Source organism: Sesamum indicum, linkage group LG1 (genome assembly GCF_026168435.1).
Source record: "Sesamum indicum cultivar Baizhima isolate 11 linkage group LG1, ASM2616843v1, whole genome shotgun sequence".
Lineage (NCBI taxonomy): Eukaryota > Viridiplantae > Streptophyta > Magnoliopsida > Lamiales > Pedaliaceae > Sesamum > Sesamum indicum.
Window position 1 is genome coordinate 1,638,214 of NC_142657.1, and position 27,430 is coordinate 1,665,643.

At 30.7% G+C, this 27,430-nt stretch overlaps 3 protein-coding genes across 4 annotated transcripts; all 3 read left to right on the top strand.

Moving 5' to 3' along the window:
- The first annotated feature begins 1,155 nt into the window (after positions 1 to 1,155).
- Positions 1,156 to 3,198, top strand: LOC105156097 (aquaporin TIP4-1). The gene is made up of 3 exons (XM_088886046.1): positions 1,156 to 1,367; positions 1,480 to 1,721; positions 2,718 to 3,198. Exons 1-3 carry the CDS (start codon positions 1,241 to 1,243, stop codon positions 3,090 to 3,092), a joined length of 744 nt encoding a protein of 247 aa, XP_088742172.1. The 5' UTR covers positions 1,156 to 1,240; the 3' UTR covers positions 3,093 to 3,198.
- A 947-nt stretch (positions 3,199 to 4,145) lies between these two features.
- LOC105171572 (putative glycosyltransferase At5g20260) lies at positions 4,146 to 7,586 on the top strand. 2 transcript variants are annotated; one of them, XM_011092767.3, is made up of 5 exons: positions 4,146 to 4,404; positions 4,850 to 5,843; positions 5,930 to 6,060; positions 6,229 to 6,577; positions 6,796 to 7,586. In XM_011092767.3, exons 2-5 carry the CDS (start codon positions 4,908 to 4,910, stop codon positions 7,453 to 7,455), a joined length of 2,076 nt encoding a protein of 691 aa, XP_011091069.2. In that variant the 5' UTR covers positions 4,146 to 4,404; positions 4,850 to 4,907; the 3' UTR covers positions 7,456 to 7,586. The 2 variants fall into 2 exon arrangements, with proteins under 2 accessions (XP_011091069.2, XP_088741840.1); XM_088885714.1 differs by lacking the exon at positions 4,146 to 4,404 and adding an exon at positions 4,411 to 4,560.
- An 11,466-nt stretch (positions 7,587 to 19,052) lies between these two features.
- LOC105171657 (ethylene-responsive transcription factor TINY) lies at positions 19,053 to 20,442 on the top strand. Its single transcript, XM_011092883.3, has one exon. The coding sequence runs from the start codon at positions 19,374 to 19,376 to the stop codon at positions 20,103 to 20,105; it is 732 nt and encodes a 243-aa protein (XP_011091185.1). The 5' UTR covers positions 19,053 to 19,373; the 3' UTR covers positions 20,106 to 20,442.
- The last annotated feature ends 6,988 nt before the right edge of the window (positions 20,443 to 27,430 follow it).

Here is a 27,430-nt window from a genome sequence, read left to right on the forward strand (position 1 = left end):
TTAAATTTATATATATATATATATATATATTCTCTCAAGAACATAATTAATTAAATTCCTTAGTCTACTCAATTTCTCAACTTAAAAAACAAAGCCAATTAATTAATCGAGTATAATGTTTTCCACCATATTAATGATTGTTCATCATTATAAGTGATGGTTTAAAACTACGTACTGATTCAATTGATATGGACAATCAGGATATGGTGAATAAAGTCAGTAAAAAGTGCAAGAATACGTGATAATGTGCTTGTAGAGTGCTTATAGAATGTTTAAAGAGTGAGAGAGATAATTTAGACAGTAAAAAAAGTGTGAAGGACATGAGGGGGATGTCCAAAGAATGAGAAAATGTGTCAAGAAGGTATCATGAAGTGCATTTAGTATGGAAAAGTAAACATATATTTATATGGACGTGTTTTTGAATTCTTATCTCCGACTTAGGGAGACCTTTCATCAGCGATGTGATCCAAGGTGGTTGTTAACACATAGGTTGATGAAATGCCACGTGGGAAAGTGGGCTGCCACGTGTGTGTGCCTTTTGGACCGAATATTTGTCGGGCTTTGAGGGGGATGTCTTGGGCCTCCTCCTTTTGCCAATCTGTTTTCTAAGGGGCACCCGCCAAAGCCGCCTGACAGATCCTCTTATAATGTTACGGGCCTCTTGTTTCTTTCTTCTTTTTGGATCGCTTGAACCTCTTTGAGCTAGCCTATTTTTATGCACATTAATAAGATCAATGGTTATTCATTATTATGATATTTATGGATGAATAGCAATTTACCCCTTTAATTATTGCAAATGAACAAAGTATCTCCTAAAAAAATATAGTAATTTACCCTCCTATTTAAAGAGATAAATTATTTCATTTTAAAAGACATAAAGAGGTAAATTATTTAGAAAGGTCTAAGAAGGTAAATTTTGACATCGAAAAGGACAATTCCGACATTACATAACAAGTCCAGGGGTACATTTGTCATTCCAAGTACAATAATCCCTACCCCTCACATGCCACCTCCCCAAGATTATGGAATCTTTAATATTTTACATGCATAATTTTGTCTCCTTTTTTATCATTATTTAGTTAAATTAGTGGACTATTCTCACTTTTGAATAATAATGCAATATGCTTCTATAAATACACATATTTGGTTTTTTCCAAGTTTTGTCCCTACTATACTTGCTATTTATTAAGCGCTAATCAACTAGCTCTTCTGATTCACTCAGGATTCCGTTGGACCAATTATGGCAAAAATTGCAATAGGCAGCTTCAGAGAGGCCTTGCAGCCGGACTGTCTCCAAGCCCTCATCGTCGAGTTCATTTGCACCTTCCTATTTGTCTTTGCTGGTGTCGGATCCGCCATGGCTACCGGTCATCCTCCTCCCCCCAACTAATAAATATATATATATATATATATATTTTTGAAAAGTGTGCATTTAAATATATATATATTATATCAATTTTGATATTTTTGCGTATACAGATAAGTTGATTGGAGATCCTTTGGTGGGGCTATTTTTCGTGGCGATGACACACGCATTGGTGGTGGCGGTGATGATATCGGCGGGCTTCCGTATTTCCGGCGGGCACCTCAACCCGGCCGTCACCCTTGGGCTTTGCGTCGGCGGTCATATCACCGTAGTTAGATCAATTCTGTATTGGATTGATCAGTTGTTGGCTTCTGTGGCTGCATGCGCTCTCCTAAGTTATCTCACTGGTGGACTGGTAAACTCCCCTACTCCATTTCATCACACTGCTTATTTTTTTATTATTTGCAATTAAATTTATATTTTTTTGGGTTTTAAAATTATATTTCAGGCCTTTAAATTGATACATCGCCTTATATATTTTGTTTTAATATTCTTTTTTACTACAAAATGTGTCATATGGTACACATACGCACATGCCATGTATATATAAAATTTAATTACAGGTTTAAAATATAAGATCCGTATTATATATGATGAGTCCAGAAAAATAATAATAGTATTCGTGATTCGATGCAAATAATTATGTATAAAAGAAATTTAAAATTTATGGATTTAATTTATTTGTCTAATTTAATGTATATATGTTTCAATTATGGCTGTTGAAAATTGATTTAGTTATTATATATTGGTGACAGCCATGATCATCTCACTTGCATGCTTACACACAAGATATAGACTTTTATCAATAGGTCACATTCAATTAGGTATGCCCGTGCGACCAAACTTAGTTGGTGAAGTTGTCATGTGATGTGATCGAATTTTAAAATGCATGGCTATCGATTTATTTTAATATTATTTATTGATTTATTATAATAGTAATTACATTTTTTTTTACTAATATAATGATTAATAAATTATTATAACTCGATACACTAAGTAGTACCTCAATTCATTTATTAATATGACTAATAACGATAAATAAATTACAACAACCACATAAAGTGAGAGATAAATACCCATACATCTCCTGGGACTTGAGCCCATGATTTTGAATTTGTTCATGAGATCTCAATCTTTTATGATAAAATAACTAACTTATTCAACTTTTTAAAATTTACGTGCATTGATATTTTTTTTTCTTTCTTTTTATTAACGTAATGTATTGATTTGTATATTTTATTCTAATTTATAATATATTTTAAAATATAAAAAAATATTTATTATATGCACGCAAGACCGGCTTTGTGGAGATATATTTTATTTGATAACTAATTCTGAAAAACATGTGCAGACAACGCCAATACATTCACTGGCAAGTGGAGTGGGGGCCACACAAGGTGTGATAATGGAGATTGTGTTGACATTTTCGCTGCTCTTCACAGTCTACACTACAATAGTGGACCCGAAGAAGGGCATCATTGATGGGCTGGGCCCACTTCTTACTGGGCTCGTTGTTGGGGCGAATATCATGGCTGGTGGGCCTTTCTCTGGGGCCTCCATGAACCCAGCTAGGTCTTTTGGGCCTGCTTTGGTTAGTGGAGATTGGACTGACCACTGGGTGTACTGGGTTGGGCCTCTGATCGGTGGTGGGCTTGCAGGCTTCATCTATGAGAATTTCTTCATTGTTAGGTCTCACCTTCCACTCTCAGGAGACGATGCTTTCTAAGCTATGATGATCAAAGAGTTTTCACTCTTTCTTTCACTTATTTTGTATGTTAATTTGCCTTTGGGATTGTACCAAATTACAATAAAAATGTGAAAATTTTCTCTGATCTATGTCCGAAATACGTAAAGATAGTGGTTCAGATTCAAGACAGCAAGACGGATATACCCCTGGAAACATGTAGTGAATATAAGGAAGAAGCCAAGCACAGTAGGGGTAGAATTGTGATTAGACATTATGGACGATAAATGTTCATTCAAGAATACTGAAATCAACCATTGCAAATATGGGGTTTCACAGTCAGTCTGACCTGACCAATTCTGTATTAGTTTAGATACATTAATTATTTAATTACGTACTAAGATAACATAATAACATAATTGTCGCCGTTTGATTACAAATTTCTTTAAATCATATAAAAAAAATATTATTCTATACATAAAAATATAAAAAATAATATTTCTTTTAAACTAAAATTCAATTTTGAAAATATTTTAACATGCATAGTATATATTATATATATGAAAACCATATACCTCCTCTCTCTAATTTCTCAAAGATACCAAATAATTACAGTATACAATAAATATGGTAACTTGTAATTAATCAAATATTTGAATGATCATAATTATACATATAAAATCACTCAATTCTTCTTAATTAACCTGCCTTTAATTCATTCCTTAATTGCCTAAAAGGGTTCGGATTAAATATATATATATATATATATAACCATTAAATACTACTAATAAATACAAGATTCTTACAAACTCTATTTCAAATAAAATTATAGTAATTATTTTCAAAATTCAAACTTTATATTACATATAGATACATATTAAATTATGAGTCCACAAATTCAACCCAATTTCCCAACACATTGAATAGATACAGATACCCATATAGAGGAGAAGCCACTTATTTTAAGCTGCCGATTAAAAGAATAGGAAAAAGAGCATTAATCAGGCAAGAAGAGTGGCGTTTAAGCAAAATCTGTGGGAATTCCGATGTCTGAACTTATATCATACATGACGATGAATGCTGAATAGTAATCTCAATCTGAATCTGCTTTTTTTACGTAGGTTGGGGAAAGCCAGAAAAGCCCAAAAGCCAGAAGCTAGCCAACCAGATAGAAGCTTAAAGCTGTAAGCCACGACCACGTGGTTTCTACACTTGTAAGCCACCAGAAAGCTGGTTAAGCGGCAGCCAATGCATGGGAACCCCAAACAACAACTCATCATACACATACTCGGAGTTTGTAGACTATTGAAGTTTGGTGGAGAATCTCACTTCTTTGAATTCTCCTTTTATTTAGGTAAACTATTTGCTTTCTGGTTTTTGTAATAATTTTCCTTTTTTTCCTGATGATGATGATATCATCACGAATTCTTTGTCTTCTAAGTTTTTTCTTTTTCTTTTTTTTTTTTTGGTGGGTTTGGTGTTAAGATGTTTTGTTCGAATCTGTTGAATGGTAAGTTTTAATCTGAGATAAAATTTTTTTTTCTTGTTCTTTAATTCGGTGGTTTCTTAACAGTTGTTGAGTAATTTTTCTTACATGATCAATCGGTTGTTTTTCATCTAACGTTGTGGATCATGCAATGCCGTGTGAATTTCTTTCTTCGAGTGGTTTAATGTTTAATTCTCGATGTTTGGTATTTTCACGTTGGATTCATATATAAAAGAAGTGGGCTATATAATTAATTTATGGGAATATTTTGAATATATTTTCTTTGAATTTGGATGGTTGGATTGTATTGCAGGAACTGTAGAGGTGATCTCAGATTAATCAAGACCACTTTGTCTTGGCGATTTGTGGTAATGGGTAACGATTTCAACCTTAAATGTCAAGTGGAAACCAGGAGAGTGCTATGGCTAATCGCATTGGTTCTTGCATCAGTTTTGATAATTCAGTATTTCGAGCTACCGTATAGAGATAGCATGCTCTCACTGTTGTCTTCTGGCAAGAGTTTCTTCGATGCCAATAGCCGGGCCGACAGAGATGCAATGTTTAAGGAAAAACAGTTGATTCCTAGGTCGAGGGATGAAAATGTTACAAATTTTGTGCTAGAAAACGCTGCAAAGATGAACCCTAGTGCAGAAATGGCAAATGATGTACCTCGGCCAGTTGCGGAGATTAGTCCACCTTTGTCTTATACGGTGGAAGACGAAGGTGCTGCTAGCCCGTCAAGTTTACATTTTCCGCCGGCACCGGATAGTGGTGTTAAGCATATGATCTGGACAAGAAATGCTGGTGCTGATATTAGTCCATCTCCTAGTTTTGCAGAAAATATCACTGTCTTAGTGTGGGGCGAAAATGCAAGAATTGCTGCAAGTCCAATGAACTTGGATGCTCTGTTAGCACCCGTGATTTCGCCGTCTAGTGATGCAAAGTATAAGTTTTCGCCACAAAATGTTGCTGCTGATATTAGCCCGTCTGCTAGTTTTGGAGATAATGACACCGTCTTAGTGTTGAATGAGAACGTTGCCTTAGTACCCGTGATTTCACCGTCTCAATCAGTCTCTAACGGAAATGTGGATATTGGGCTTGGGGCAACTGTGGTAGCTTATAGTCCCCAAACTATTGGAAACGAAAACGGGACAACTTGGAAACCTTCTCCAACGGAAGAACATTTTTCGGTGCCTAATAGTCCTTCTCCTCCAAAGGAAATGCCAGGGAGACCATTGGCGTCTGTAGTATCAATATCTGAGATGAACGATATGTTGATCCGAAGTCGTGTTTCATCCTTCATGAAGGTAAATTCGTGTAAGAAGCTTTGAGTGATATGTTTGAAACTATCTGTTGAAAAAAGTGAACTCCTCAATGAGAATTCTTGTTGCAGAGTCCGGTATGGCCTTCAGCCGCTGATCAAGAGTTATTAGGCGCGAGATTCCAAATTGAAAATGTAGCTGTTGTCATGGATCATCCCCGATTATACGCACCTGTTTATCGAAATCTTTCAATGTTTACGAGGTACATATATATATCCACATCTCCAGTTGATATAAATCTTTGTACAGTATCATTCTTGCAAAGGGCTTAGGATATCAACAATTGTCCGAATTACATTTGGATTTTGTTAGTAGGTATTGTCTGATAATGATAAGAACATACGCTATTGTTTTTGATTATTGAATGCAGAAGCTATGAAATTATGGAACAGAAGCTCAAGGTTTACATCTACAAGGATGGAAAAAGGCCCGTTTTCCATCAGCCAAGGCTCAAAGGGATCTACGCCTCGGAGGGTTGGTTCATGAAACTCCTGAAAGCAAGTAACCAATTTCTGACCAGCAATCCGGGAGAAGCACACTTGTTTTACTTACCGTTCAGCTCTCAACTGTTGGTGGACTATGTTTACGTGCCGGATTCTCATTCTTTTCATGACATCCTTGAATATTTGAAGAACTACCTCGGCACGATCAAGGAAAACTACCCCTTCTGGAATAGAACAGATGGAGCGGATCATTTTCTTGTTGCTTGCCATGATTGGGTATGTTTCGAGGCTCTTTCGTGATATCTGTTATTCTGCATTGAATCTATGGTTTTGCGTGAATCTATGCATACTGGAAAACACACATTAACACACGCACATATGCTAGTTGTAGTAAGATTAGAAGCTTATTATCAAAGAACTTCAACCATCATAATTTCATTGTCATGATCAATACTTGATATGCTCCATTTTGAGAACATTCTCTGTTCTTTCAGGCACCTTTTGAGACCAAGCGGCTCATGGCAAACTGCATACGAGCATTGTGCAACGCGGATGTAAAAGAAGGTTTTCAATTAGGCAAGGACGTATCCCTCCCAGAGACCTACATCCAGTCACCTCAAAATCCAATGAAACAAATCGGAGGCAACCCTCCATCCGGGCGGAAAATCCTCGCCTTCTTTGCTGGCAAGATGCACGGCTACGTTCGTCCGATCCTACTAAAATACTGGGAGAACAAAGATCCCGACATGAAGATCTTTGGACGGATGCAAGCCGGCAACTATGTTTGGCACATGAAAAACAGCAAGTACTGCATATGCGCTAAGGGCTACGAGGTTAACAGTCCAAGGGTGGTGGAGGCAATTATCTACGGTTGTGTACCAGTGATCCTGTCGGACAATTTCGTGCCTCCATTTTTCGATGTTTTGAATTGGGAATCCTTCACCGTTTTCGTACTGGAAAAGGATATCCCGAATTTGAAGAACATATTAGTTTCAATTTCGGAGAGGAGGTATGTTGTGATGCAGCATCGAGTTGAGCAGGTGAGGCAGCATTTTCTTTGGCATAATGTGCCTGTGAAGTATGACATTTTTCATATGATACTTCATTCAGTTTGGTACAATAGAGTGTTGCGGTCGGCCCCGACCCCAAGATGATTGATTAATCTATCTCGGTCCATCCGAAACAAATTTGATTTGAGTTAGAATTTTTCAGCCGAAATTGAAATATTCTTTTCCGTTGTGAGGAAGAATAAATGGGGAAATATATATCAACAGTTGAAATTGCAGATTTTTGAGTAGTTGTAGTTGCTATATGATCAAGATTTGATGTGTTTTATCTTGTATTTCACTGCATACATAAAAATCAAATTAGTTAAGTATTTTTTTAAGAATATACATATTACTGGAAAAAAAGTTAATTTCTTATATTATAAACTATCAAGGTTAATTTACAAATTATAATAATTAATATTTTATACTACATTTATATAAAATCAAAGCAAATATTTAAACGTCGGCTCTTTTTTTAATAATTTTAAATTGGGCAAAATATCTTTTTAGCCTCATAAAATAAGGGTAGAATTTTATTTTTTATAACACAACTATGGCAGGTGACGCTTTTAGTTCCATAAAACTTAAAATCACGACTTTTTATTTCTAAAATATGTGATTTTAGGCATTTTTAGTTTCAAAATTATAATATTTTTTTAATCTCAAGCAACGCGTTTTTTTTTTTTTTTTCCAAAACCACAATGAACTTTACTTTTTAAACTAAAAATACATGATTATAAGTTTTATTGGACTAAAAGCAATATCTGCCAAAATTATGGTACCAAAAAAAAATTTTCTCCTTATTTTATGGGACTAAAAAAGTATCTTAGCCGTTTAAATATAACAAAAATATTTAATATTTTGGCATTATTTGCGAAAATAATAATTAGTAACCATACGCAATTACAGTTAATTAGTATTTACTTTAATTTTTCATTGAACTATGATAATTAACTGTAATAAAAATCATATTTCTTATAATGTTTGATATAATTGAACGCCTACAAATTTCTTGATTATTTTAATAGTATTTTAATGGTAATCAATAGAAAATAATTAAATGATTTAAAAGCTTATAGAATTACACGTATTATCAATCAACAAATATCTTACTATATCAATTATACAGAAATAGTATATATCAAACTTGTTTTGTGGTTAGTTTGATTCGATCAAATTTAATTTTGGTAAATATTTTTCATCTTTTCACTTGATTTCCTTCCGGAATATAATACGAAATATTTTTCTTGTAAGGAAATTTCACTATTCAAATCTTACCTTAAATACAATGTAATTAACAACTTCCAATTAAAACACACAAAAAAAAAAATAAAGAAAAAAGAAAAAGGGAAAAAACCCTAAATATATACGTCATAATTCCCACACCATAACCCTACGATCGACCTGTCTGCTGCAGCTTCTCAGTCATGGGATTCCTCTCTTGGTTCAACTCATCCAAAGAACACAAAATGGAAAACCCGCCCGCCCGCCAACCTCACGGGTCATCATCTTGTGCTCCGGAGATGAACGGAGCAATGGAGGTCCGACGACCCAACCCGCCCGCCAGCCAACCTCACGGGTCATCATCTTGTGCTCCGGAGATGAACGGAGCAATGGAGGTCCGACGACCCAACCCGCCTTTGGATGTGGGTGTTATAGCATTCGGGTACGGGGACAAAGAGGTACTGTCCGGGTACTGCCCCACATCCACCCCTATTGAGCCATGCACTTGGAAAGTTTATGCCCCGGTTGACCCGTACCCGCCGAAGATCCGAATTGTTTTTTGAGTTGATTTAATGTTACCCTACATTGTTTTGTTCAGACATTAATTAGTTCTACATTATTGAGTTTCTGTCTGAAATATTGGAAATCTTAATATATTTTATCATATTTTGCTGCATATACGCCTTCATAAAATTTAACCTCGAATAGCGATAATTTAACATGAGTGATGTTGTCTTTGGACGAGACCCAATTGCAATAAATTAGATCATTTATTATTCCAAAATTTACTGCGTCTTTGTTAATTTTATTGGTATCTTACTTTTATATTGTATTTAATATATACATATTATATGTATAGACGAGGATAAATTAAGTGAGGCTCAAAATAATAAAGTGGGTCCAAAGTATGTTCAGAAATGATACAACTTATAGATAAAAACTTAAAAAAGTCCATCGATTACACAAGTAGGCAGAAAACCAAGGATAGAGAACACGTGGCAGCATCGCCTTAACAGACAAATGTTGTTCGACAAGTATATAAACTCTTCATTTAAGATGGTCAAGGTAACTTACTATTAACTTTGATATACGACCCACTTATACAAACGATCTAACTTGAGCATCGGAGTGCTCACGCTGAGTCAAGTTGGGCACGTGTCATTTTGTGCAAATTCCAAACTAGTTTCACGTATTCCGAGCCCAAATGTCGAACGATGAACGATCTTTTGGAGATCGGACCTCGTCATGTATAAAATATTTTAAAACGGATGCTGATGGAATACTTTCCATACAAGAAAGGATGGGATCATTTATTTTATTTTAGAAGATATTTTTGAATAAAATAGGAGAAACAATACAATTTGAAATAGAAAGTCAGATCACTGGTGGCAATAGTGAGTTGTTGCATACATATATATACATGTACTTAATAGTGGATGCCATATTCATGTTTCAGGTACTAAGCCGAGAATAAAATAGATGATACTGATCATCGAAAAATTTTAATTTGAATTGAATTTTGTCAGATCGAAATCACTATATCTATATTTGTAGTGTGAATGATGTACAATTAAATGTAATTTATATGGACCAAACTTAATATAAATAATAATTTTTCAATAATGGTATGGGTATACTCATAATACATGAATGTATGTTTTGTGACTGAAACAGAAAGTATTAATAGAGTGATCTCAAAAGTTACCATAAATACATAATGATGTATGTTTGACCCTACTTCTTCGTAGGGGAAGATGGAACCTGTAAATGCATGCATGTCTTTCAACTATTTCCTTCCATCCCTTATTCTTGCTATGTCGAAATATTCAGATACACTGAGTTTCATGTAGTTCTACTAATCACATGATAAGTATAATTACAATCCAAATAAAATATTTATGTACATGAACGAGATATTGTATTTAGGATAGGTTACAACTGACTTTCCTGAAATTTGACATGATTACAAATATTCATTTGTGGTTTGAAAAGTTATAATTATTCTCTTAAACTAATACTCGTCTAACAAATACTCTCATGATAGTCATTATGGGGAGTATTGTTAGATCGTCTTTAATTTTAAGGGTATTTATAATAAATCTCATGAAAGCCATTTGTAATTTATCTTGAATTTATTTATAGGTAAAATTTTCCCTCAGGGACAGAGAAGAGCAAAATTTTCAAAATTTGAATTCTTTTTTCTTTACCAAGAAAAAGTAATTCAGAATGAGAGCTACCTCGATCAGATGTAACGGAAGAACTTATAGCTGACCAAAATTCTCAAAGTAAATTATAATTATTTTTTTAAAATTTGATAAATATTTTTTTTATTATTTTAAAAATACTTATTTGATTTTAGCGTTCGTCTAATAACAAACTCATTCTATAAGCTTTCGTTAGTTTTTATTTAATTTTTATGGTGAATTGACTAAAATATCATTTTGAATTATAAATTATAATTTTATAGATTTTTTTGTATTTTTAAAAATATTTTTATGGACTAAATTCTCTATAGATTATTTATTTTACCCATTCTTAATGTTTTTACATTGTTTTAAATATTTTTTTATTTTTTAGTAAGGATAAAGTAGTAATATCCGCTTCACCGTTGAAAGGCTACATTATTAATATATTTTTTATTTGAGATGGATATTTATATTTTTCCAAATAATAAGAGAATATTCATAATTATGTCAAATTTAATGGGAAGTAATTGTAATTTACCCAAATTCTTATGAATAACATTATGAATCACTATGTTTAGATTTATATTTGGAGTGTTTTGCAGTGTTTTATGGATATATAGAGAGAAAAATAGAGATAAATAAGTATGTGTTGGAGATAGTGTGTATATTTGAATTTGTCGAAAGATAATTTAAAATAAGTGTTGAAATTATGAACCACTATGTTTGGATTCATTTTTGGAGCGTTTTGTTGTGTTTTATGGATATATAAAGAGAAAAACAGTGATAAATAAGTATGTGTTGGAGATAGTGTGTATGTTTGGATTTGTCGAAAGGTAATTTAAAATAAGTGTTGAAATTATGAATCGCTATATTTGGATTCATTTTTGGAGTGTTTTGTTGTGTTTTATGGATATATAAAGAAAACAAATAGAGACAAATAAGTATGTGTTGGAGATAGTGTATGTTTGGGTTTGTCGAAAGATAATTTAAAATAAGTGTTGTATATTTGATGTTGTGTTTTGAGAGACAAAAATTATTATTCATTATGAAATCATGTCTTCTTTATATATATTTATATATATGTATATATATAAATATTGTATGTTTAATGTTGTGGTTTGGAAGACAAATTTATTGTCAAATCATATATTTTTTGTATATATTCATATATATGTGTGTATATATGTATGTATTTATGCCAAATGAGATTAAAAAATACCAAAATATGATATTTGTATATGAAGACAAATATTAAGTATATTTTGCCCATCCCATAAATAATTTAAAAACGATAACAAACATAGTCATAGTGTTTGGATTCATTTTCTAAGTGTTTTGTGGAGATAGAGAAAAAAAAAACAAAGATAAATAAGTGTGTGTTAGAAATATTATGTATGTTTGAATTTATTTTTGGAGATAATCTAAAATAAGTATTTTTTTCGATAAATGTAAATTTCATTAAATAAAGGAGGTACATAAGTACAATACAACAAGCATCAACTAGGTGGATTCCTCAACAGGTCAAGGAATCCGTCATAAACGATAAAGTGCGCATGTACTAACAGCATAAGAAAGTTGAACACTAAGAATCCTCTGTCGTACACTTTTAAGAATAAGTGTACCCAAAGTTCGTGAATCACAATGTCTCCCATCAAAACATCAAAGATTACGTTCACACCAGATGTGATAAATCAAGGAATCGAGTAAGGTATGATAGGACGCAAGTATAACGCAAGTATTATATATTTAATATTATGTTTTGGGTATATTTTGATTGGTTCGAAGATAATTTAAAGATAAAAACAAATATAATGAGTGAATTTGTGTTTTCCCCCCAAAAAAGGATGACAAGTCCCGAGAAGTTAAGAGTCCAAAAATGGTAAAAATTTTGCCAAGGGCAGAGGTCAAAAGAAAAGGTGAATTTTTCATCACATGACATGATACTCTTGTCAGAATTTTCATCTGGGAATTTAATTTATCATCTTGCAGGTCAAGTAATCATACTAATTTTGGAGAAATAAATAGCTATGTCAAATGCGTACGGACATAATGATGTCGATCATGTGAATTTATATCACATAAAGTGCATATCAATATTTAAATTATATATGATATCATCATATTAATTCAACAGTTTATAATTTATATATACAGATCAAAATTCACATGAATCATACCAAATTTTTCTGTACGTGCGTACATACATACCTAATTCCTATATGTTATGTTGCTACTTCCAAAAATATTTATTTTCAAGATTGGAATAAATTATTCACGGCCAATAGTGATGATTATGTTTTGAATATTATAATTATAATACCCATAGTTATTGTTATACAAGTACTAAAAATAAAATAAAATAAATTACTAGTGAAATTTGTGCAAAAAATAAAATACTTTTGAACGTTCGCAAAATAAAAATTTGATGGAAGGCTATTGATTTGCGACGCAAACTATAAAGCAACAAGTGACTAAAGATTGCAATCAATAATCGTCACAAATTTCATTTTTCTAGTATGGGAAACTTGCAACGACAAAGAGGTTGTCACAAAAACACTTGCGAAGGAATTCCGGGTATAGCAACAGTTGTCCGTCATTGCTAGATTAGTAGCTTCTGACGAAGTTTCGTGACTATTTTGGGATGATATGAATCCTTACCAATTTTGAGACGGCTTGTTAGGGACAACACATTCGTCAAGCATTCTCGATTGTGTTTCCACGAATTATATTAATGAAATTGTTGTTGTAAAAAAATTATTTATTAAATTAATGTAAGAAGAAAAGTTTTGCGACACACTTGACCGAATTTGCGACGGAATCATATTGAAGTATGATTGCCGCAAGAGTGACATAAGATGAAATATTAGTAGTATGTGATAAAAAAAATTTACAATTTCATCACCAAAAATAGGAAATGAGAATTTCAATATATGGAAAACTAGCAAAAATAAAAATGTATTATTGATAAAAAATTAAAATTATTCATAACACATTTATGGATGGTGCTTTTAATATTAAATAATATAATTATTTTTATTCATATTAAAATACTTCAATGTAAAACTGGATTAAATATATTTCATCACATAAATTAATTTCAAATTCAAAAAATTCAATTAAAATTAATTAACTTTTTTACTAAACTATTTTTCAGTAAAACACAATTATAATAATAAAGTATGCAATAATCCGACAGACCACAAAATTCATATTAATATATTTGATTATAAATAAAAATAAATATATAAACCAACACCTCACATTTTTAAAAAAAATAAAAAATAAGAAAAAATTGGTGTAGTGATGTCACAAACTGTTGATTGTGAGTTTTTCTATATTAATACAGATAAAAAAATGAAATTTTTTTCTATAGTCTCCACAAGAAACATATGAAAATTTAAATTAAAACTCAATATATATACAGTATATAGTGTAAAATCTGTAATTTTGGTAATGAATGGGCAGTCTTAGATAAATGTAATAATTAATTGTAACAGGGAACAAAAATTTTGGTGCCATAAATTTCTTGTTTGTAATGTCCCAATCTTTATTAAATCCCGTGCCATTAAGGTCACAAAAATTGGGTTTGGATGTTCAAATTTCATACTATTTCTGATAGGAAATGCATTCAATTTTCTCTCTTACACTTCACCAAAAAGTCTTGAAACACTCATTCAGCCATTAAAGAATGTTAGAGGGATTGAGTTGTCATTTTACCTTTTTATGTCATTGCTAAATCAGTACTTGTTTGGAGGCTCATTACTTAATACCAATAAAAACTAGTACAAGAGTACTTGAGATGTGGCGAATACCACGTCACACAAATCGATTATAATTATATTATAAATTTCAATTAACATAAGTTAAATATGGTCATTTTATAGTGAAATCACAGTCAGTATACACGACAATTATTAATATTTATAACTGATCAATAACTATTATTAAAAGTAAACCAACACCGCACACACATTCAAGTTGGATGCTTTGATTATAGAGTCTCAACTTCGCCAACTAAATTAGACCTCATTAACATTCGAAAAATGGTTGATTTCAACTCTATTTATGAAGATAATCAAGTTAATTATTTCTCATTTTTTCTAAAAAATTGATCCATGGATTGTAATATGTTCATAAAAAAAGTATAAATACAAGAGGGTTTAATTATAGTCAAACCTCCTCTAAAAATGCTAGGTTATAGTTTTTTTCTAAAAAAATTTTAAAATTACATTTATACCCTCCCCAAAATTTTTGAATTACATCTGGTCCGATTTCGTTAAGAATTGGATGGAAATGCTGGTGTAAGCTAAAAAAATGACATAAATTTTTAATTTTGCCTCATATTTAATATTTTCATGTATATATTTATACTTATAAAGGAATAAATGTAACATATATATAATGAAGTTAACATCATTATATTTTTTTTATAAGCACAAAATTATTACATAACATGAAATTATTAAATGAGGGGTAAAATTTAAAATATATGTAATTTTTTTTTTTTGTTAGCGCCAATATTTTTATTCTAATCCTAATAAAAAGAATTTTAGTTTAAACAATGAATTTTTAGACGGAGTTTTCAAATTTTTTTTTGTGAAAAAGTATAATTTTATACTTTTTAAAAAGCGTAAGTGTAATTAACCCATGCAAAAAATAAAAATAAAAATTTACATATAAAAATCAGTTTTATTAAAATAAATTTTCATCAATTAAAATAAAAGACGACCCATCAATTACTTCTGTTAGATCACCGACTCCAAAAGTTCTTTGATTGGCCTAATTCTATCTATTTCATTATAATTATGGAGTCGTTGATTATATATAAGGTAAATTTAATCATCTTGTTTAAGATTTGATATAATTATAAATATCTAATAATTATTTAAAAAATTACCAATACCTTCTGATTTTAACGTCTTCAATTTTGTGGTGAACTGACAAAAATGCCCTTGTGGATTAAAAACTATAATTTTATTTATTTTTAATTTTTTCATGGATTAAGTGGATAATTTTATTATAATTTCTAAAACTTTTTCATCCATCCCATTCAATTTTTTTTGTAAATTTTTAATTTTTTTTAAAAATTAACAAAAAGATACGATAAGGACAAAATTAATCATTTCATACCTCCATCGAAGGATTGCATAATTTCATCAAACATCAGGGGGTATTTGTAATTTTTCAAACAATAAGGAGAGATTCATAATTATGACAAACCTCCGGGGAGATCGTTGTAATTTATCCTTATATATATGAAAAATTGCAGTTTACATCCCATAATTTAACGTCTTTATGATTTCGACCCCATTATTTTTAAATTTATTACATTGCATCCCATAACTTCAAAAGAAAATTTACAATTTTTGTCCACGAGCCTTGGTTCTGTCAAATTTGTAATGAACACAACACAAACATACGAGTTCAAGGGTAATTAAGGTTGTTTTCATCAGATATTTAAAAAAAAAAAAGTTAAAATATAGGACTAAAATAGCAAATTTTTTGGAGTTATTAAATGCGGTGAGTTAAAAAATAATAGAATTAAAATCACTAATCACTAAGTTCTTTGGTAGTGAAAAATGTGGATCATGAAAGCAATATAACTATATATACTGGTTTAGGACCAAATTGAGATGGTGACTTGTGAGAGGTTGATAAAGTTGAGGATGAGTGCAACTCCTATATATCAAACAATGTCCAAATCCCCAGTCGTCGTAGCGAAGACAAACACATACGTTGGACCCCTCAAATAATTTAAGTACCGGGAAAATTGGTTCTTCATCATCAAAATTTGTGTTTGCAATTTTCAATTTATGATCATAAGCAAAGTTTACACATATAAATTAGATAGTCTAAATTAGCAACAAATTTTACAACAATTTTTCTTGCTAATTAGCCGACGCTGATATCAGCATCAAACTTTTTTTATAGTTATTGAGTTTGAGACAGATTCTTAGCAACGAGTAACGGTCCGAAACATCAGAGTCATACTTGTTAGAAGATGTTTAATTCTTTTGTTTGCGTCCCAAATAAGATCAATTTTATTTATAATATGTATGAGTTGAGGAAACCTGTAATGAAAACTAATAATTAAACAAGATCCTATTTTTTTTCGAAGCAAGACTAAGAAGTTATTATTAGCACTATGATAATCATATTTAGTCAAATTGTGAACGTGTGCAGAAAATATGAAAAGAATGTAATTTTAAGACACAAAATTTATAACGTTTCATTCTGTTTAAAAATTGGTTTATAATCGACTAGATTTGTGTAAAAATCACAATAATAATAATAATAATAATAATAATAATAAGAATAATAATATATTTTGAATGCCATGATACAATGAATTATGAAGGTCAAATTCAAATGTAAAACAACACTACAAAAAAATCGATTGTTTCCTGCACTATAAATTTAAAAATCGTTGTAAATCAATATTAGCTATTTATCACAGTAAGACAAAATCGATGTAGAAACTTAAGTTCTTACTATGAATAATTAACATTGGCTATGACCAAAATATTTTGCCATTCTTTTTAGCAAGAACAAATATTTTTGCGTCGCTTATAAAAATAACAATTAATATCCATTGCACAATCTCGATTAATTAATATCCAAAATAATTTTTTTTATTTTTAATCGTGTTAATTAACTATAGTAAAAGGTCATAATATATTTCTTCTAGAGAAATTAGTTTTTTATTTTTTTTCCCAAAGCAAAGTTGATGATATTTCGAGTTAGAAGTGAAGCTTTTTTACTAAAAATAAACTCAACTCAAACTCGACTCGTTTACATTCTGATAATGACGTACTTGATATATATTTTGTACATGAAATTTTCTTCTTCTTCTTCTTCCTAATTTCTTGCAACCTATTTTGCTCTTTACCAGGTTTCTTGATCCTGTCCCAAAATTGTCTGCAATGAGCCCAAAAAAAATCATCTTATAATTGGAGTTTAATTTCTTTCTATTTCTGCTAGAAAGACAAACATCTCATCAAACACATACACATGAAAAGTTAAATGTCAAATATCCAACCCCGCAACACACACTGGAAATGGACCCATTGATGAAATCCGTTGAGTATGTGTTTGGTTTGCTTCTCCTTGGGACCAAATTGAACATAGTCCACAATCTATTAAACATTTTCACGTTCTGAAATTAAAGCCACTTTTATTTAATATATACAGATATGTTTTGGTCCCCAAACAGTACGCAACAACATTAATATATACTATAATGCAGGATTTCTCAATTACGTTGCTACCTCAAACCCATAACCCTAAATTGATGTAACCCACCAACAAAACTGTGAGCAAATCTTGTATTACATATATATATATATATATAGAGAATAATTACCGTTCATATTTAGTATCTTTGAAATTAATTTACTCCCATTTAATAAATAGATCAGTCCATTAATTAAATTTCAGGAATACTAAATGTAATTTTTTCAGCCACAAAGAGTTTATCTATGATGATACTAAACCTCATGAAAGTGGAGTATAATTAGCCCTTTATCACTATAAAAAAATATAATTTTTCGCTACGCTTAATTAATTACTATAGTCAAAAGAAGAAAATCATGGCAAATATAAATCAACTACCGCTTTGCAACGGCCATTAGCCACTGCAAGTGTGGTCAAAATATAAAATGACAAATATTTTGAATACGAGCAAAAAACATGATGAATATTGATTAATGGTGATAAAAATTTAATTTTTTACTTTAATATTATTTAATCATGATTAATTATATTGATTTGTCAAAGTTTTTAAACTGTGGTCGTTTATAGCAAAAAAATTAATTTTTTTAGTGTATATATGTGCCTGAATACTACAGCTATAAGAACAACTTAGAAAACAAAGGTCTATAACGATCAATACACATACAGATACACATGTAGTTATTTAATATGATATCAGAATTAATTCAAATAAAAGATTTTGTATTCAAATCTGATTACGAGCAAAGAAAGGTTTTACGTTATAGGTTAGGAGTGTGAAAATATTTTAACATATTTATAGCAAAGAGAGGGTGTTAAAAAATTATTCTCTGCTATGATAGTTTAAACATTTAATGAGGTGATCTTTCTAACTTATGCAAAACTCAAAATTGAAATTATTTATAAAAGGAATATCATAAATGAGAGTGTGAAATTGATGTAAAGGTTAAAAAATTAAATGAGGGGTGGGTTGGTATATAATGTATGATACCGGGGGTGGAGCCCACACATTGGCCCCACCAGAAATGACCCATAATTTCTTCCATCAAGATAAGAAACTCCCTCTTGCTCATTATCAGTATGAACCCTACGCCTACCTCCCTCCATTACTTACAACCTTCCATATGTATGTATCTCTGCATGCTATATATTACTTGCATCTCTCTCCCAAACCTTTTCAACTTCTTCTCTTCATATCATCAAACACTCACTCTCTCTCTCTCTCTCACACACACAGTCACACATATGACTTCCTAGTATGGAAATGTAGTAGAATCCTACATGCACATGATTTACACACACAACACACACTGATGATCATCATTCCATTCTTGCTCTACAAGTACACATCCTAATCATAACGATCATACAACTTCAAGAATCATGGAGAATCATAATTCAGGAGGGGCAGGAACTGGATCAAACAGCTGCTCAATTTTCTCATCATCATCATCGTCGTCGTCGTCTTATTCGTTATTGTTTCGGGCAGATCAATCTGCGTCGCCGGACGACTCCGCCGCCAAGAAAATCAAGAGGATTCGAGACCCCAATTTCAACAGTTCCACCTCCAGTAAGCACCCGGTTTACCGGGGTGTCCGAATGCGTAACTGGGGCAAATGGGTGTCGGAAATCAGGGAGCCCCGCAAGAAGTCGCGCATATGGTTGGGGACTTTCCCCACCCCGGAAATGGCGGCGCGTGCGCACGACGTGGCGGCCCTGAGCATCAAGGGCGCCTCCGCGACCCTCAATTTCCCCGAACTCGCAAATGCGTTCCCCCGTCCTGTCTCCCTCAGCCCACGAGACGTCCAGGCTGCCGCCGCGAAGGCGGCGGCGATGGAGGAATTCGATGTTCTGTCTTCTTCGTCGACCACTTCCTCTTCTTCGTCGCTGACGTCTCTTGTTTCTTCGGTGGACCTGTCAACAGCGTCGGAAGAACTGAGTGAGATCGTGGAGTTGCCGAGTCTGGGGTCGTGTTTCGAGCTGAGGGATGACTTTGTGTACAATGATAACGGCGTGGAGGAGGGGTGGTTGGACCCTCCTCCGCCGTGGGGTGGTGGCGCTGCCGACGACGGTGGAATATCCAGCTTCTTGGAGACGATGTTGTGGAATTACTGATAATTGTGTATTAATATACGTCATGTTATGTGCCTTCTCATTTTCCATTGAAGGTGTAAAGATTTTTGTTCATCATTCGTCGTTCAATCAATCCATTTGTACAGAGTTTAGGTCTCTTCAAACCTCTACCCCCCACCCCACTCTTATTTTTTTTATTTATTTTCTTTTAATTTTTTTTATTTCAGGCATCAAATAAGAACCATTTAGATGGTTTATATTTTATGTACATAAATTATTATTTTTATTAGGCATAATTACACTTCCTTCTCCATAGGTTCGGAGTAATCATGTAATTTGAAAAATTATATATAGTAATATTGATGTTTGCTTTCGGCTAGTAGATAAGTACCTCAGTTAGTCAAATTTACTTAACTTGTTGATATTGACAAATAAAATTTGGCTATTCTTTGTAAATTTTAATATTAATCAATAATCATATAAAATGTGTATACTACACTTATTATATAATCGATTTAGGTCAAATAAGACCAGATTCGGGTTTAAACGGTATTCTTCTTGTCTTTATCCATTTATTTTTTATCACTCAGAAAAAAGGAAAATACTAAAAATAATTATCAGTACATTTTTGGACATTACACAGTCAATTTCTTTCCTCTTCAACTTAAAAAACGCCTGTATAGGAGTTGTTCTGCACCACTGTCAGAATTCAAATTGTTTCGGTGGTCGTGCTGAATTAGTAATTTATAGTAATGGGTAACATTCAAATATTTCTTCCGATAATTACACTTTTTCTTATTGAGATTTAATATAATTATACGTAAATATTTTATAATTTAAAAAATTATATTTATCATATTGGAGGTTTGCTTTTCTTTAACAAATAAGTTCCTCCGTAGTCAAAATCATTAGAATTACTGATATTAGTAAGAAAAATTTAATGAAAATTGATAATTAGCATCGATTAACTTATTATTGACTTATTGCAGGTCAAACAAATTTTTTCAAACTAAATTATCCTTATAATAGTAAAGATATACCTTCTCAAATGCATTATGGCGTAAAGACGTATTGGGGTAATTTGATCTAAACAACTTGTTTGACTCATTATAAGTTAGTAAAAAGTCAACTCGGGGTACATATAGAAATATTTTTTGATTTTTTTTTATTAATATCAACAAATTTGATGAATTTTGACTAATGTACTGATATAAACAAACTTCATGGGCACTGGATGTAACTGTCCAAACAACAAATGGTTTATATGTAATTACATCAAATTTCAGGAGAGAAGAGTGTAACTATCCCTATTTTTTTTTAATATTTTTATATATTTAACTACATATTTAATATTATATCAAGTTTATATTCAAAATTTCTACCGTGTTTTATTATATTTTTTTTTTAAAAAAAAAGAAAAAACCATTTAACATGGTATTTTGAGTGTTTTGTATTCCACGTGTATATTTACAAGACAGAAGATCTAATTAAATTGTTTATAGTATATACACACACATAAACTCATGGGACGAAAGATCCTCTTAATAATTACTTTCTTTTTACTTTTATTGCTGAAAAATGGATATGAATTAAATGATTTAATATTCCCTATTTTTCTTGTTTATGCATATGCATTATTTATGATAGGGGTGCTAACCACCCTATAAGCCAATAGGACAAAAATACCTTTAAAAAAAAATAATAAAAATAACACAGAATTTACGTACTTTTTGTTGGATTGGATCATTGGACCGACCCGTCCTGTCCAAAATAGAATTAGGACCCGAATTATCAGGCATTGAATTTTCTAATAGGCACTCTATAAAATATTGCCACATGGGCCTGCTATGTATGGACATTTAGACTTATAAACACTGTTGTCCAGAAACATTTATGATAAGTTGCATTTATTGTTTATTCGACTACATTAAGCCCTTTAGATCATTTTCGACCTCATTAAGCCCTCTACATTAAGCTTTACAATTTTGTTATGAAAAAATACTTTGTTGGCGAAATGAGTTAATGGGACTTATAATTTAGCCGTTTAAAAATCATCGTTTACAACTAATATAAGACATTTGTCTATGTTACTTTATTTTCAAGAAAATCAATTTTTTTCCCCTTTAATTCTAAGGGGAAAAGAAACAATCTCACTTTCTACGCTTTTTTTGGGATGTGACAGATAATTTTTATCTTTTTCGGTGAACTTAAAAGAACTATATATATACATACTGCCCCAAAACTATTACTTGTGCAACTTTGGAATTAAATTTTTTATTAAAATTCATGTTTATCTTTTATTTTATTTTATATATATATATATTATGTGTGTAAAGATTAAATTATTAATTTCATTAAATGAAAGATTTTATATACATGGCATGTATATGTGAAATAGAATAAAAGATACAGTATGAATTACAATAGAAAATTTAATCCGCCCATACAGATCTTTCAGATAAGATCCTATCAAACTAAACCAATCATGTAGTAAGTGTGTGATTAACCACTTTTATCGTATTATATACCAATCACAAGATAATTGTATTACACTTGACATATAATTAGCTAGATTTAAACAAACCCAATTTGAACTAACCACTTGTACGAGTTGGTTGTTTTCTCATAAATGCAAAGTTGATGTTATACCTCAAAAAACGAAAGGGACAATACACTCACTTCTTTTGAAATTTTGTGTAATTACACGTAAACTCCCTGTGGTGTGAGAAATTACATCCAGCATCGTTTGCTTCCGTATAATAAATAAGTCCATTCGTTAGTCAAAATTGACCGAATTTGCTGATATTAACAAAATATATAAAAAAAAATCTGTATTTTCCCCAATTGACTTATTACTGACTTATAGCAGGTCAAATAAAATTTTTTATAATCAAATTATCCTCATACGTCTTCATGCGTTAATGCATATGAAGGTATATTTTCACCGTTATAAGGGTAGTTTAGTTCAAAAAAAAATTATTTGACCTACAATAAGTTAGTTTTAAGTCAATCAATGATAAATATCAATTTTCATTCGGTTTTTTATTAATATCAATAAATTCAGTGAATTTTAACTAATGAAGGACTTATTTATTAGATGAAAGCAAACCTCAAAAATACTAAATGTGATTTTTAAAACTATAAGAGATTTATATGTAATTATATAGGAGGAGATTGTAAGTATCCCAAAAAGAAAATTACCCCACAAATAAAGGTGACTCAAAATTGGGAAATGTTGGGACACCAAAATCTTCAACTCCCATATGTAGTAATACTCCAAAATCATGACCCCATTGTCTATGGGCTGTTTCTCTATGTTGTACTAATATTGATCTTACGTGTACTCACACATCATGATTTTAGTTTTTGTATGAGATATTGTTAAAAGAAGGAGATATTACACTTTTCATCCCATAACTTACCGTCTTTTCACTTTTGATCAATTATGAAATTTCACTTTTGATTTTGTAACTTTTAAAATATAGCATTTTTGTGTCCCATAGTACATTTTCTTTAGATATTTAATGAAAAAATGACATATGCTTAGCACGTGACGCTAGGACCTTTACACTTTTAGTCCCATTGATTACAGAATTTTAATTTTTTGTCCCATAATTTTCAAAAAGTAGAACTTTTTGATTCCGTGCATGCACAACTGCATGGCTTTTTCTGTTAAATATTATTTTTTTAAAGATACAAGAGCAAATTATTATCAATAAGACCAAATATATATATATATATATATATAGTACAACCCAAAAAAACATCATTATCAATTGAATTAGTAGGGATTTTGATAGTTAATTATAACGTTAATCACGTGTTTTTTCATCACTAATTAAACTGTCTTAATTAGTGATATATATATATTTGGATTGATGAATATATAGATAGATATATAATGAATGAGCAACCCCCAGATTCATATATCCAACACTCAATCACTCACAAACCTTTTTAATTAGTCAAATCAACCAACTAATCATTCCCCGACAATCTTTCTCAATAATTAAAGTGGTTTGATTTAGTGCATCCTATGAATATACATTTGAATGTTTTTGTTTTTTTTCACATGAAAGCGATCTCCGAATCATAATCATCACGTTAATTAATTAATTTATGGGGCCTCAGGAGCAACAAAATTGAATTAGGATTCACTGTACGAATGGCTGCCCTAAATCAATATCAATTAGTGCGTTAATTATTGTAATTAAATAAATGTTAATTACGAAATGATTAACTTCATTTATATAGTCCGTATTGAATACCATATATTAGTTGTCTCCATTAATGTGAAATTAAAAAAAATTAATTAAATAGTTAGAAAATAAATATATGTCCTTATGGATTGAGACTATAAATATATGTCCTTATGGATTGAGATATTTATTTCTTATCACATATTTTTTTTTTCTTCTAACCTTAGACTATGTTTATATCTTTTCAAATTTTTTTCTTAATCTTACACTGTGGTTCTTTATATATGCTCGCGTAGCCCGCGTGCGACAACAACTAGTGTTGATAAATGAAGAATAGCAACATTCTGGTCGTCCGAAAATCATGATTTACTTTCTATGATGTGTAGATTTTAAGGTCAAGTCTCCAAATTAATAGTACATGTATTTTAGTATTTATGTCAATGTCTCATCTTAGGATAAATTACAATTTTGATCCCATTACATCACCCGAAGGCGTCGACTATTTCCGTTGACAATTTAATAGATTCCCTCTTGTTTTCAAAAGTTAAGGGAAAAAAAAAAAAGAAAAACATATCAATTTATAAGATTAAAAATGTAATTTACCTTCGCGTCTTAAGTGCATGACAATTAAATAAAATTCGATATTACTTCACAGTCGTTTTAAAATACTTTTAAAGAACTCTTCTCTGTATATGTAATCTCATTCGCGATATATATATATATATATATCATATATATTAATCTATATCTGATATATATATATATATATTTATATCATTAAAGAGCAATGGCCAATGCGACACCAACTCTTATTTATTTATTATTTCTTGTATTTTATACATAATAAAAATAGTACATTAATTATCAAAATCGGACAAATGAATTCAAGTCGACATGCTCTGGTGTATATATATGGTTGCAATTATTTGATATGATGGTACGTTACATGCCCAAAAGCTGATAAAATACATACATATGTATATATATATAATTTTATATATTATGAATTAATTAAATACATATATAAAATCCTTAGAAGACAGCATCATAAATGCAAGTTTGCAATATGAGTTGGAGGACCTTATTTTTGGTACAACAGAGTGGGACGAGATTGACGGGTCGAACCTTAGCTACTTCAATAATGTATAGTATATATACTGCTCCTGCATCTACATTTCATGTATACGTCTAATTTAATTTTTTTATTATATTTATTTAAATAAAAACATGCATGTATAATTAATTAATTCAAAATATATATGCATGAATAAAAAATTTATTTTTTGATTTTTTTACTATATTTTGGTTCACACACATTACAAGCTAATTGGTAGTTACTATAGGGAAAATCACTTTTTAAATACAAAAAGAAAAAAAATATATTTATTTTTTTAAAAAAATTGTGTCAGAATTAAAATTTGAAATCCCAATTTTGCCTATATTTTCAAAAATTTTAAAATACCACCATTCTTTTAATTTTTTTATTTTTTTTGCATTTAATAATAATTTTCCCGTTACTATATGCCTCTCTAATCATTTTTTTATAATATATAATTTATTACTCTATTCAATATATTTAAATTTTAAAACTGATTCAATACATTAATAATTCAAACAAGACAAAAATAAAAAAATAACTAACTACAAAAATAGATATACATCATATTCATGGGACTCGAATTTACATGCTTAATCAATGCAATGGAGATATATATAGGTGTATATGTAAATACAAACTAAAGCTTTTCCGTGCTTTTTTTAAAATAACATATAGGGCAAATTACAGTCATCTCTCTGAGATTTGATATAATTATAAATTTGTTCTCGTTGTTTAAAAAATTATAATTAGCCCTCTGATTTTTTAACGCCCATCTAAAAAAAACAAGCCTATTGCATTTGTCTAATTTTTATAGTGAACTGACCAAAATTCCCTGTTAGATAATAAATTATAAACTTATATATTTTTTAGAATTTTTTAAAAATATTTTTATAGACTACTATGCTCTATGGATCATTTATTTTACCCACCCTCACTATAGAAAAATAATAATAATAATAATAAAGAAATAGTAACAATTCTGCAATTTTTAATTTCTATATTAGGTAGAATCAATGTAAAAGCAATATATATATATATATATATATATATAATAATAGAAGATATTTTGTATATAAAAAATGAATAAATAATGATGGAATACGAACAAAAATACCTACGTGTACAATCTAATTAACAAATGATTAGTGTGTCCCCTTATGATTCAGTTAAGATTCGCTTCATTACCACTATTAATATTTTATTACTTGCATATCTTTTGATTATATTATCTTAATTTAATATTCGTATATATGTCATATATGATTTTAATATACGGTGGCTGTAAAATTAGGGTTTTGTAGTGGCATTCTTTTCCATTTAATTATATATCATCAAAATGAGGAAATAATCTAAAAAGGGAAAAACCCTAATCTACTTCTTGTAGTAATTCCAGTTTCGGATTAAGGTTATTAATTAGTATTAATCGAGGTATGTCGGTAGGTTATGGGACATAATTAATTCGACATTGTTTAATTAATGGTTTAATTATCCTACTTTAGTACTACTCCTTGCCTACCTATATAGCTCCTAATGATTTAGTATAGTATTGTAATTAATAAGTATTACTTATAACATGTGAGTTGATTACAAATCATAAATTAATCTTCATTTTTTTTTTAATTATTAATGTATTGATTCGACCAACACATCAATATGACTAAAAATAATGACGAATTATATCGATTCAATCAATACACCAATATAAGATTAAGAGCAATAACAAATTACAATAACATAATTGTTGGAAAATTTATGGCCCATGACCAAAAATAGGGAGGTCCAATACACCCACTTGGATGGCTACGGTTTGGCCCAAGCTCACAACCTACAAACTGACCCACGACCTAACCCGACCCGAATTGGTTACTTATTTTCTACCTAACCCTCATATTCTCTCATATCTCACATCTCTCTATTCCCTCTCTGTGATTCACTTTCCTCTTGCAACGATGGTCTCCTTCCAAAACCAAGCTGATGGTATATGGAAGGTGATCCCTATCTTCCATCTCCATTTCTTCTCTCGGCCCTATAAATAGGAGACTCCTCCTATCTTAAAACAGTGAACTATT